This window comes from Pezoporus occidentalis, unplaced genomic scaffold (assembly GCF_034315485.1).
Source record: "Pezoporus occidentalis ecotype Australia unplaced genomic scaffold, CSIRO_AGI_Poc_V1 ctg7, whole genome shotgun sequence".
NCBI lineage: Eukaryota > Metazoa > Chordata > Aves > Psittaciformes > Psittacidae > Pezoporus > Pezoporus occidentalis.
In genome coordinates this window covers 6230728-6244065 of record NW_026916052.1, presented here as the reverse complement: position 1 = coordinate 6244065, position 13338 = coordinate 6230728, and the positions used below count along the sequence as shown (strand labels likewise).

General features: G+C 38.7%; 1 protein-coding gene across 12 annotated transcripts in view; it reads left to right on the top strand.

The window, feature by feature from the left end:
- Positions 1–13338, top strand: part of QKI (QKI, KH domain containing RNA binding) — a 162822-nt gene that overhangs the window by 37566 nt on the left and 111918 nt on the right. For all 12 annotated transcript variants that reach the window (XR_009969047.1, XM_062641699.1, XM_062641696.1 and 9 more), the window contains exon 2: positions 4318–4460. Coding sequence is in view for 11 of the 12 variants with exons in the window: in XM_062641699.1 (XP_062497683.1) it covers positions 4318–4460 (143 nt within the window). In the remaining variant the exon portion in view is untranslated. The remainder of the gene's footprint in view (positions 1–4317; positions 4461–13338) is intronic.

The following is a 13338-nucleotide window of genomic DNA, read 5'->3' as shown; positions in this document are numbered from 1 at the left end:
TTCAACATACATGCAACCTTACTTCCTCTAAGGGAACGGTAATTGATCAGCGGAAAAGAAGTAACTTTTTAGTGTATTTTAATATGATGACAAACATTCATCTGAGTGTAGTCCTTCATGTCCTCAAAAGGGAAGAATACTTTATCCTTAAGTATCATGAAAAAATCAAAAAAGTACATCCCTGTCGGCAAACATAGTCAGTATAAACAGTGCGTCCTGCTTCTGATCAAGTCTTGAGTGTTGGAGAGATTGAAAAATACTAGCTGTAGATGATGGAAACAAAAGATCGCATTACTTGCATAGTTTCCAGGGACAAAGGATGAAAAATGCTCTCCTGGACCAGAATGCATTTCATTGCCACCATAACTGACGGTGTCATGCCATATTAACTTGGAACAAGATAACACTATTGAAATCAGTTTGTCCTGTTTTTTTTTTAGTCTATTCCTCAAAAGCACTGCTGTGAGGAAGACAAATTTGTCATTTACTGCTAAAGTTATTACTTATAACATATAGACCAAAGTATTATTAAAAGTGAATAATGTGGATTTTGAAATTCTTCATATGAGTTGTTGCTTCTTTCTGCCTACAGTAAAGATGGGTACTTGGATCTTTTCAAAAGGAACCTATTAACTGCATTTGCAGAGCTCACAGGTTTCAGAGGTATGGTGAAGCTGCTGTATGCTTTTTCGTTATATCTGCTATGATAATTAAGTATTTCTACTCATTAACTCTCTTCTAAATCCCCATGTGTTCTACAGGATAATAACCACTGCTATGTTAACATAGAAGTAAAGTAGAATTGTACTTAGGTGTTCACTTTCAAAGTAAAGCTGTCCTTATTTTTGGATCAGTTGGCTTCCTGTGAGATACCGTGGTGGAAGAATTTGTAAAGAATTGTAAATGTGGAAGAACTAGAGTCTTGCAAATGAACGTGTGATTTCATGAAAGATATGCCAAAGAAACTTTTGGGAAGGGAAGATGAGACATCTGTTAAGTAGTGTGTAAGAAATTATGTGAAATAAATGTAAATAAAAGTCTGGTTTACTTTTGTTCTCTTATTTTTAATATTTGAATTTAATGGTAAAAAAAGTAAAAAGGTGCGCTTTGAGGATGTGAACTTCCCACTTCAGTACTAATTCTGGCCTCAGATTTTAAAGTATTTTAAAGTATTTTTAAGTATTTCAGAACGTAATAAAATGGATACTTGATAGAGGTGAAAGGAGATTAGAGTTTTTGTAATATGCTGCTGGTGAGGCTTTCTGGAGTCTTCCTGCACTCCTGATAAGCTCTTGAGGGAGGCGCTGGAAATACAGTAGCAGATACTTCTGTAGATACCTGTAATATTGCTTAAAGTGAGTGGCAAAGTTGCAAGATACTCAAGAGACTATAAGCTTGCATTTGGCATAATGGGGATGGTAAAAGTGTGATCAAAATTCAATACTTTTATATGCAGTCTTGTTGCGAGCACCAGAGGTGTGATAAAGCAAGAAGCAGGTGTCTAAGAAAACTATTGTTAGTCATAGAAGAAAAGAGTAATCTTGAAGACATGTAAAAAAGATTCAGCAGAATCTGGAAAAACCCAGGATGCATATTAAGTAGCTTCAAAAGTTGTGTATTTTGAAGAGTGCTTGTGGCTGGCTGTGCTAACAGATTGGAAAGAAAGATGAGTTGTTTTCTATCTGTAGTTTGAAGTGAGAGAATGGGTGATCTGGACATGTGATCAGTACTCCTTCAGTACTGCTAAATAGAAGATAAGTGAAAGGAGAGGCTTGTATAGTAGACGAGTTTGGAGACCTCATTGACAGTTAAACTGCGAATACATGCTTGTTACATCACCTGTTGCTTCTGAGTGTTTCTCTTGAGTTCTTGGGTAAGATACTTGAGATAAGAGAAGTTAAACTGCCAAGAAGCAGAAGAAACAGTAGCACTTGAGGAGCTGATGATAACACTGCGTTGATGTAGCTGGCTGATGCTGTCCTGATGTTTGTCAGTGTTACCAATGGCTTGAATGTAGGGAGAGAAGATAAAATCCTACATATGCAATGAAAACTAAATTCTGTGTGTCTGGTCCTGTAGTGGAGTAGAATATCCGAAGTTGGTAGGTGTCTCCATTCTACGCAACATTTGAGGCATGATAGGTGGCTTAGGTTTCACACAAGCTGTAATTCATTGGTAGTCCTCAAATCAGCTCATCATGCTCATCCACATGTGTTCTGAATGTTCGGTTCTACACTGCCATGAATGTGATGTATGAGTATTTGAAGGGAAAGATGAAAATGAGTATTCTTTTTCTTCTGTGAAAACTAAGGTATCTAATGTTAGTGATTCTATTCTACATGAAAGATACAGTTTAAAATGATTTTTTTTTTGGTGCAGCTACTCTGTAGCTTCCAAATATAAATAAAAATGACCGTGTTGCTCCTTATGCTTCAGTTCTTCGGCAGACTGCCTTAGCTTGTTTCAGTGTAGCCTAAGTTAATAGAAAATCTGAAGAGAATGAAAAGGAAACAAAGTGTGCCAAAAGATAATATTTGTTCAAAGAGATGTGCTAAAAAAATTCTTTATGTACTGAAGCCAGTATAAATACTGCTTGTAGTTCTGAGGATTTTGTGCCTGTTGCCAAAATTGTCAGTGTAGAAGCAGCTGTGGATTTTTTCTTGTGCTATGATTACGGGATGATGAGATTTGTGTTCTCCATTCAAAACGGGTGTTAGCCACCAGATTATTATATAGTGTACATGATTGAGTATGTCAGTTGCCAGTAGAGAAACAACTTGTTCTTGAGTATGCAGAGTAAGTTTGTTAGAACTAATTCAGACTAACTCAGTTGAAAATTAAGTCTGCTGCATTTCGGACATTTGTCATTTCTGATGCTTCCTCTCTTCCCCTAGCTTTTCAAGTGGTGAAATCTCAGCTAAAATGATTTTCCAGAAAAGAAATCAGTTATGAAACATAGGTTATTTTAATCTCTTGTTTGCTGCTACAGTTTTGTGCGACTTCTTGTGTCTGTGGCTTCCTGTGGTCAGATGAAAGCATAAAATTTATGTTTCAGTTTCACTTCAGTGCTGAAAATTTTGAAAGCAGGTGTAGCAATTTTGAAGTAAAAATTGGACTTACTGATCCATGTTTTTGCTGCAAAGCCCACAGTATTGTAAGATGTAATGCTTTGAGAACAATGCTGTTTAAATGTTACTTTTCACTTGGCAGCTTGGTTAATACACTTAAGTAATACCTAGTGATACTTGAATAAACTTATTAATATCATTTTATACAAGTAGGGATTCCATGAATTATGAAATTTAATTTTTTTTTTTTTTGTTCTTGGAGCACCAAGGAATGAAGTATAGCCTAAAATAAGAGAAAACATTGTGTCAGTTATTGGTTTGTTGCAGTTTAGTGAAAGAAACCTGGATTTGAATCAGATTATCCATTTTGAACTTCTTTGTTTATAGCTACTCAACTCCCTCTTGCAAGTAAATTGGTGTGGGTAATACAGGTGTCATTGATAGAAACAGTAGTTAAGCACCTATTTGTGATATTCCCTAGTGCTGTCAAGGAGTTTTTTGTTACTTTACAATGCAGTAGAAGGACTTTCGGGTGTATATAGAGGTTGCCTAGGTCTCTGATGCCATACTTGTCTTCATTTTTTCATTATCTCTTGGGAGGTAGTCAGTAGAACCAATTTTACTTTTTTTGGTCACTGTGTGTACTCAGTAACTGCACCCTTGAGTTGGCAGATTCCTCACTGCTAAACGGTGCACCATTTCTTTTCCAAATGCTATAGTTAATCTCATAACTAGCAGATAGTATAGATGCTTTTTGTATTTCTTGTTAGGCATAGATTTCTAGTTTGGGGTTTTTTTTGCTTTCTAGAAGCTTTGTTATAAAAATTGCAAAAAAACTGTTTTTATACACCTTTTAAATGATGTGAACAATCTTGTATAAGTTCTAAGGAGCTGCATGTAATTTTTATCTAAACACCTGAATTTCATAAACAGTATAAATAGGCAGCAGATTTACAGAAATAAGGTATTTGTGGTGCAGTTAAAACCCCAAAACATGGCATCCCCTTTTCCCAAAAAAAACTCCAAACCCCAAAACAAGAAGACAAACAAAAAGCCCTGAAATCACAAAAAAAACCTAAACAAAACCAGAGTAGATTTTTTTTTTTTTTTTTCTCTCAAGCTACCATGATGCTTATGTAGAGAGAAAGAAAGTGGCATTAAGATTGGGGAAAGATTAGAGGAAGACTGTCATGCTAGATTATAATCTGTTACTGTATTTAATACCTAATATACATTTTTCCCCCCACAGAAATTAGCAGAGTACGGAAAGACATGTATAACGACACATTAAATGGTAGTACGGAGAAGAGAAGTGCAGAATTACCAGATGCTGTGGGACCTATTGTACAGTTACAAGAGAAACTATATGTGCCTGTAAAAGAATATCCAGATGTAAGTATATCTTTTTAGTCCCTAAATTATTTTTTGATCCTTGTGGTCGTCTTTAAATGTAAATTTCATGTGATGCTACCCTTGGATCACACTGAATTGCTTTTGATGAGATACTTGTTAGGAATGCAGTGTATGTTCTGGTTGGTGGCTTGATTTATAGTGAGTGTGAGTGGAAGAAGGTTGTGTTAAATACCGAACTAGTATGGATTATGAAGCTGTACATCTAAGGTCTGAATTATCTTTAAGTACTGTTTGTCCTGAGACACTGTATAGTAGAGGTTTAGGAGGGAAGTACTTTTCGGGACTACTTTTTTTTTTCCTCTTACAATGTCTCTAAAAGTCAGTTAAAGAATCCTTAAATACTCTGTGGAGATCTTTGGAGACTGTACTTAATTTCAGTTAGTGTTTTTTACTGGGGTGGTTGTTTATTTGGTTTTGTTGGTACAGTCCCTTATCCATCCCTCCCTTCTTAATCAGAGCTCTTTGCTTGCATGGGTGTTCTCTTCTATTGTACACCTAACTTTTGAAGGGAGAATGGTTTCATTTCACTAGAAGAACTATTCAGAAGTCGTGTGGTCTGAATGGTTTCTTAAAACAACTCATAAGAAAATAGTCCTGTCAATCTAGCCCAACAATAAAGAAAATAATACTGTTATTCCTCCCTAATATTTTAGATGTCCTTCTGCAGTGGAGGAGTGCACAGTCCAAGTGAGGCATTTGCACATTGAAGTGGTATAAAGAGGAAAAAAGTACAGAACAGCAAAAAATTGAAATAACACTTGTGTATCTCTGTGGCTTTTCTTTGGATCATTAATAAAATTAAGCTCTCTAAATTGAATTTTATTATTTATCCTGGTTTCAGCTGAGATATAGTTTATTTTCTTCCTAGTAGCTGGTATAGTGCTTTGTTTTAGGTTTAGTATGAGAATAATGTTGATAAGACCTATGATGAACTTTTTAGGTCTCTCATGCTCTGCCAGGGAAAAGGGGGGCACAAGAAGCCAGGAGGGAGCGCAGCCAGGACAGCTGACCCAAACTAATCAAAGGAATCAAAACTAACACCAGAGGCAATGTAGGCCCACTGATGAACGGGATGGGTGCCCTGGTGACAGAAGATACAGAGATGGCAGAGTTACTGAATGCCTTCTTTGTCTCTGTCTACTCTGCTGCAGGCAGTCCTGAAGAGCTCTGTACCCCTGAGACCTTAGATGAAGTCAGGTCGACGGAGCAGTTTGCCTTAGTCGATGAGGAATGGGTTAGGGATCAGTTGAGCAATCTGGACATCCATAAATCCATGGGTCTAGATGGGATGCACCCGCGGGTGCTGAGGGAACTGGCAGAAGTCATTGCTAGACCGCTCTCCATCATCTTTACCAAGTCTTGGGAAACGGGAGAGGTGCCTGAGGACTGGAGGAAAGCAAATGTCACCCCAGTCTTCAAAAAGGGCAAGAAGGAGGACCCGGGTAACTATAGACCGGTCAGCCTCACCTCCATCCCTGGGAAAGTGATGGAGCACCTTATCCTTGGTGCCATCTTAAGGCATATCAAGGATAAGAGGGTTATGAGGGGCAGTCAACATGGCTTCACCAAGGGGAAATCATGTTTGACCAATCTCTTAGCCTTTTATGAGGAAATAACACAGTGGATGGATGATGGCAGAGCGGTGGATGTGGTCTACCTTGACTTCAGCAAAGCATTTGACACAGTCTCCCACAGCATCCTCACAGCTAAATTGAGGAAGTGTGGACTGGATGATCAGGTAGTGAGGTGGACTGCGAACTGGCTGAAGGAGAGAAGCCAGAGAGTTGTAGTCTATGGGGCTGAGTCTAGTTGGAGGCCTGTAACTAGTGGAGTGCCTCAAGGGTCAGTACTGGGACCGGTATTATTTAATATATTCATCAACGATTTAGACGAGGGAATTGAGTGCACTATCAGCAAGTTTGCTGATGACACTAAGCTGGGAGGAGTGGCTGACGCGCCAGAAGGCTGTGCTGCCATCCAGCGAGACCTGGACAGGCTGGAGAGTTGGGCAGGGAATAACTGGATGAAATATAACAAGGGAAAGTGTAGAGTCCTGCATCTGGGCAGGAACAACCCCAGGTTCCAGTATAGGTTGGGGAAGCGACCTGTTAGAGAGCAGTGTCGGGGAGAGGGACCTGGGGGTCCTAGTGGATGACAGGATGACCATGAGCCAACACTGTGCCCTTGTGGCTAAGAAGGCCAATGGCATCCTGGGGTGTATTAGAAGGGGGGTGGTTAGTCGAGAGAGGTCCTTCCCCTCTACTCTGCCCTGGTGAGACCCCATCTGGAATATTGTGTCCAGTTCTGGGCCCCTCAGTTCAAGAAGGACAGGGAGCTGCTGGAGAGAGTCCAGCGCAGGGCAACCAAGATGATTAAGGGAGTGGAGCATCTCCCTTATGAGGAAAGACTGAGGGAGCTGGGTGTCTATAGTTTGGAGAAGAGGAGACTGAGGGGTGACCTTATAAGTGTCTATAAATATATAAAGGGGGAGTGTCACGAGGATGGAGCCAGGCTCTACTCAGTGGCAAACAATGATAGGACAAGGGGTAATGGGTGCAAACTGGAACACAAGAGGTTCCACTTAAACTTGAGAAGGAACTTCTTCTCAGTGAGGGTGACGGAACACTGGAACAGGCTGCCCAGGGAGGTTGTGGAGTCTCCTTCCCTGGAGACATTCAAAACCTGCCTGGACACATTCCTGTGTAACATTATCTAGGTGTTCCTGCTCCGGCAGGGGGATTGGACTAGATGATCTTTCGAGGTCCCTTCCAATCTCTAGCATACTGTGATGCTGTGAATACTCCATACCATAAAATATCATGCCATACTCCATTAAGAAAATTGAGTTCAGAACAGAAGAGTTAAATGAATGTCTCTTCTCCCTTTTCAGCATTCACAAAGCTGTTTTGATGCTTTTGGGTTAAAATACCTGTACAGAGGAAAGTATTCAGAGAATTTGCATTGCCAGTAAGGGCATCTCCTTCCCCTTTCGTTTTTCTTCAAAATTAAGTAATGCATATACATATATACATACCTATATGTACACAAGCACATGCATACATATCTTCACAGCAAAAAATAATAGATTCTTCTGAAACTCCATGGTATTACATATTTTTGAGAGGAAAAGGTTGCCCTGAGATATTGTGGGTGTTCCATCACTGGCAGTGTTCAAGACCAGGTTGGAGGGGGCTTTGAACAGTGTAGTCTTCTGGAATATGTCCCTGCTCATGGCAGGGGGGTTGGAACTAGATGAGCTTTAAGGTCCCTTCCAACCCAAACTGTTCTGTGATTCTGTGAACTTTGCTATCAGTTGTGCCATAAAGCGATACAAGTAGCTCTGCACTTAAATATCTGTATATACCTTAGAGTTACATTGCTTATTGGCTTTTTAAAACATAGCTTTGTTGAAATCTTTGGGTTTATAATTTGACAATGCATCCTTGCAAGGAGTTGCCTTAGTTATCAGTTGTAGTTTTTACAGAACTTGATGCTTGCTGTACCAGAATCATGAGATAGGAGGAAGGAAAAGGGATTGGATTTCCTATAATTATTATTAAGCTTTTCTTCTAGAAATCAAACATGGTGTAACTTCGCTCTTCACTGCCAGTTAATAATTAAGTATAGTGTAAATAAGCAGGAGAGTTTGTCTGTACTTACGGTCAAAGCACTTGTGTAACAGGGTGTACGATTTCTTAGCTAATATTAGGTCTTTGTGTGCATTCAGAAAAATGCTCTTGAAGTGGTCACTAATTTATTTCAATAAACTTTTACAACTTCAGAAGTTGGAGAGACTTAGATTTGTATACATGTGACCTAGAATAAAATGATAGTTGGTTCTTGTGAGATGATGTAAAATGTTTGCTAGAAAATGTACAGCTTCTACCATTCTGGTGGTACTTGGCAATTCAAGCTTCATTGAGGAGCCAAGCCCAGTGTTCTCCTTGTGCTCCTGCTTGTCCACATGTTCTCTGTATTTCTTTGTAGATCCCATAATGGGATCTGCACATCCTCAGTAATTAGTAAAGAAGCTAGAATATACCACTACATACAAAAAGGAAAGATCTGTCTCCAAGTTACATCTGTCTCCAAGTTAGAAATTAAATAATCTGCTTTGCATTCAGGCTTGTACAGCATTCAGAAGGTCTGGACTACAGTGATTGCTACTTGTCTGTAATTTTCACTTTTAATGTTTAATTTTGCCTGTAAAGATAATTTAATTGTAATCACAGAGTTATGTGAAACTTCTTACTCCTATCTAGCAATTGATTTGTTATCAGATACAGGGAAGACATGCTGTGCCCACTATAACAGTGAGTGTCAAATAAATACAGTTAATTCTTTCGTTGTCGTCATTCTCTTCTGACAATCTTGTCTGCCTTACAAAGGCATAAAGTTGGACAAAATTAAATATTACGCAAAGAAGGGTGACCAGAAGCTGTTTTCTAATTTAGATTTAGCAATATTTTTAGAAATAATGTTCTAATAAACTTTTATTCTTTGGCTTAGCTCAGTGTTCAGCTGGAGACCACTAACAAGTGGTGTCCCTCAGGGATAGGTGTTGGGACCGGTCTTGTTCAACACCTTTGACAGTGGCATGGGCAATGGGATTGAGTGCGCCCTCAGGAAGTTTGCTGATGACACCAAGCTGTGTGGTTCGGTTGATACACTGGAGGGAAGGAATGCCATCCAGAGGGACCTTGACACACTTGTGAGGTAGGCTGATGCCAGCCTCATGAAGCTTAACCATGCCAAGTGCAAGGTCCTACACGTGGGTCGGAGCAATCCCAGGCACAGCTACAGGTTGGGCAGAGAAGAGATTCAGAGCAGCCCTGCTGAGAAGGATTTGGAGGTGCTGGTTGATGAGAAAATGAACATGAGCCAGCTTTAGTGTGCACTCATAGCCCAGAGAGCCAACCGTATCCTGGGCTGCACCAAAAGGAGTGTGACCAGCAGGTCAAAGGATGTGATCCTGCCCCTCTACTCCGGAGTATTGTGTGCGATTCTGGTGTCCTCAACATAAAAAGGACATGGAACTGTTGGAACAAGTCCAGAGGAGGGCCACGAGGATGATCAGGGGACTGGAGCACCTCCTGTATGAAGATAGGCTGAGAAAGTTGGGGCTGTTGAGCCTGGAGAAGAGAAGGCTGCATGGAGGCCTCATAGCAGCCTTCCAGTATCTGAAGGGGGACTACGGGGATTCTGGGGAGGGACTCTTCATTAGAGACTGTAGTGACAGAACAAGGGGTAACGGGTTAAAACTTAAACAGGGGAAGTTTAGATTGGATACAAGGAGGAAATTCTTTCCTGTTAGGGTGGTGAGGCCCTGGAATAGGTTGCCCAAGGAGGCTGTGAATGCTGGATCCCTGGTGGTGTTCAAGGCCAGGTTGGACAGATCCTTGGGTGAGATGGTTTAGTGTGAGGCGTCCCTTCCTGTGTCAGGGGGGTTGGAACTAGATCTTAAGGTCCTTTCCAACCCTAAGTATTCTATGATTCTGTGACTTATAGTTGTAAGCATATTGATTAATTGACTGCAGTGAATACTGACTGCTACTACAGTGTAATTCTGTGCACAGAATCCTAAATTGAGGCATTAAAATAATGGTCTGTCATAAGTTTAAGCTTACTTGGTTTATGTATATATAAACATATGCATGTATGTGTAATACATGAAATGGTAAATCTTTATAGCCTGCATTACTTCAATACTATTGTTTAACTGAATACCTACACAGAGGAAAGAATATATAAAATACAATTACAAAACTAAAATAAATATATATAATCACCTATAATATCTTAATTTAGATTGTTGAGTTCTTACTGAGTATTTTTATGCCAAGATTTATTCTAAGACCATAGCTGACGCAAGGTTCAAACTTACAAAAAGCAATTGTATGAAACAGCCTGTTGATTTTAAATGCTAACTCTGTAGGGGTCTGCATTTTTACTTCTGTACTACGAAGTGGAAGATATGCAAAAATCTTGCTAGAGAATTACTGTGTTTGTTTCGTATTTTATGTTAATAAGGAACATTATTATGTAATTGCATCTGATGCATAATTGTTGGGGTGCTCTGCCTATTGTCTCATTGTTTTTCCATTGCAAGCTGTAGTAATGCAGTTGTATTTGTATAGCTTATTCTAGCACCCTGGGAAGGTGTTAGACCTTTACAGAGTTTTTAGTCTTAAAATTGAGATTTGAACTTTTGTGAACCAAGTGCGCTCCTGAAACCTGAGAGAGAAGTGCAGAAGGCACCTGAAAGATGAAATTCCATTAGGTGCCCATTACTTGCCCTTCAGTTAAAAATGTGTTCTCTCTACAGCTAAAGTTTGAAGGCGTTTCCAGTTCATGGAAAAATACCTTCTGTCAGAGTTTAAAAAGTTGAGATGATTGAGTTCTTAGGAAGCAGAAGAATAGAGGATATGCCATTGTTTGTGGGTGAATACTTAATAGTCTTTAGCATTTCTTATGCTTCAGATAAATGATTAATTTTCCTGAATTTCTCTAAAGAGCTGAGACTAAAGTTTGCCTGATATCAATTTAAACAGTTTCTTGAATTAGTACCTACCAATGTTAGACTGAATAAATGTTTTTTTTTTCCATTATAATCATGGCTTTATTATTAATAAGTATCCTATTAGCTCTGATTAATGTGAAATTCTCTGTTGGAACTCTTCTGTGCCTCTTCAGTAAAAATATAAGAACTCAGTAATTATTGCATCTAAAGTAGCATGTCCTTTGAGTATACTGAAGCTCAAAGGCCAGCAGTGATAAACAGCTTGTGCATACTTTTTGACCATTTTAGTTAAAACTCTTTAATTAGTACAACAGAATGATGAACACAGGGATTCATTTTACTATGGGGAACTTACTGACAAAACATTTAAATCCTTTTTCAATTGGGTAATATCAGAGTTTATCATCCCTAATGTGGATTAGGAAAATGATAACATCATCTTTATTTATTGTTCTGATTCTTTTACTTAAGCTCTTCATTCCCTAGTGGTAAACAGAGAAGGAGGCTAAAAGAGCTGGCCTTGTTTACCCTTGCAGTAGGAATCAAAGATAGACTATAGCTGGTCCCTGTAAATAAATTTGAGCTGCAGAGTACCAGCAGGGCTGAAGGCAGATTTGGCAAAAAGTCAGCAATGAATACAAGTACAAATGTATATGAAAGAACTAAAATAGTGTGATTACTCATTTCCAGTCCAAATGAGATATTTGGAAAAATATTTGAAGCAAAAAAGGTAATTAGGCATTTGAACTTTACATATATATATATGAGAGGCTTTGCACACTCTTATTGCAAGTGGTAAGGAAATGGATTTATTGAGAAAGATTCCCTTTATTTAGATGGTAATGAAACAGAGACATACCTAAATATTTCTGTCAGTCTTTTTTTTACCTTTCTGTCAAATGTTTTGTGGATATCCTTCTGTTACTGGCCACCTGATTCACCTTTAGAAAGATAAGTTGTTTTTGAGCTCTGGTTCACACTCAGTAGGTTGTTGGGGTTTTTTTTATTGTTGTAGTTTGTAGCACCTTGCTGAAAGATGACATACGTTGCCATAATTTCATTCAGAAATAACCCTGTGAAATCTTTAGAGCATATTTGTCCTCAGAGACAGAAGTGTGGAAGACAGTCTAGAATATATTGGAGATAAATACCCCATTCTTTAGTCTCTGACAGTGATCTTCTAGGCTCAGCATCAGTTCAGCAGTACTGATGAACTTTGTATCTCATAGTGAGAGTTATTTCTTCCCTATTTAACTCTTCAAGCATTCAGTGTCATTTAGACAGGTGATTACTTAATCATTTATCTGTTAATATTCTTATTCCTGTTTCATGCTTACTTTCAAGTTTTGCTCTTTAACTATTTGCAGATATTGTGCTTTGTATGTGTGTAAATAAGAATTAGAAAAAAGGGAGGGAGGAGACAAGGTGGAGGTAAGGCAAGTAAAGACTGTGTAAATAGCCCTTCCTTCAGCTAGGGATATTGTTTCCTGTGATATTTTTTTAAAGTAAATTTGGAAATCGGAGAAGAAATGATTTGCATCTGGTACTGATAGACAAGTTGAACATACTTTTTAGGATACCAGTTTGTTATGGTGATGCATGTGTTAATAACTTTTTCAAATTAACATCACAGGATTAAGCTTTTAGTGATGCCCGGCATGTATATGACACTTCTAGTAGAAAGTGGATTACTTCTCTTGTTTAGTCACTATACTGGTATGACTCGTTATGGGTATGAGTCCTTTAATTTGACAGTAACAGCTAGGGCTAGGCATTTGGGCGCCTTCAGGATGAGGAAGACTGTGGGGAAGCCAAGTGTAGCAGAACCTTAGGCTAAAAAGTACATCTTAACAGTTTGTAGATGCTTGTTGTTTTTCTGTGAATGAAATACAAACAATTTTAGCTAGAATAAATTAATCTTACTAAAAGTGGTTAACTTGGATAGCTCTGCTGTGGCAGTTTGTCTACACTTCCTTTTGCTGAACTGTTTTCCCTCAGAACTTCCCCTTACCTTGTGCAGTAACTCTTGTATGATGGAATACCCGAAAGTTGTGTGCAAATACAAATAATGAAATGTCAGTTGTGGGGCAGAGAGATCGTAAAATACTGATTTTGATTTTCTTTTTTTTCCAATCTGTTCTTTCAGATGTTTATTGCAGTAAATCAATAAATAAATGTTTTATACAGAGAGCTTCAGCATAATATTTTGGCTCCCTGGTATAGGTCAGGTGCACTTGGGTACACCTGCTGAACTAACTGGAGGTAGGACATACAGTATTTCTTGTGATTTAAGAGGATTTTAAACTTTTTTTCCCTCTGGTTAGTTAAGAGAGGAGA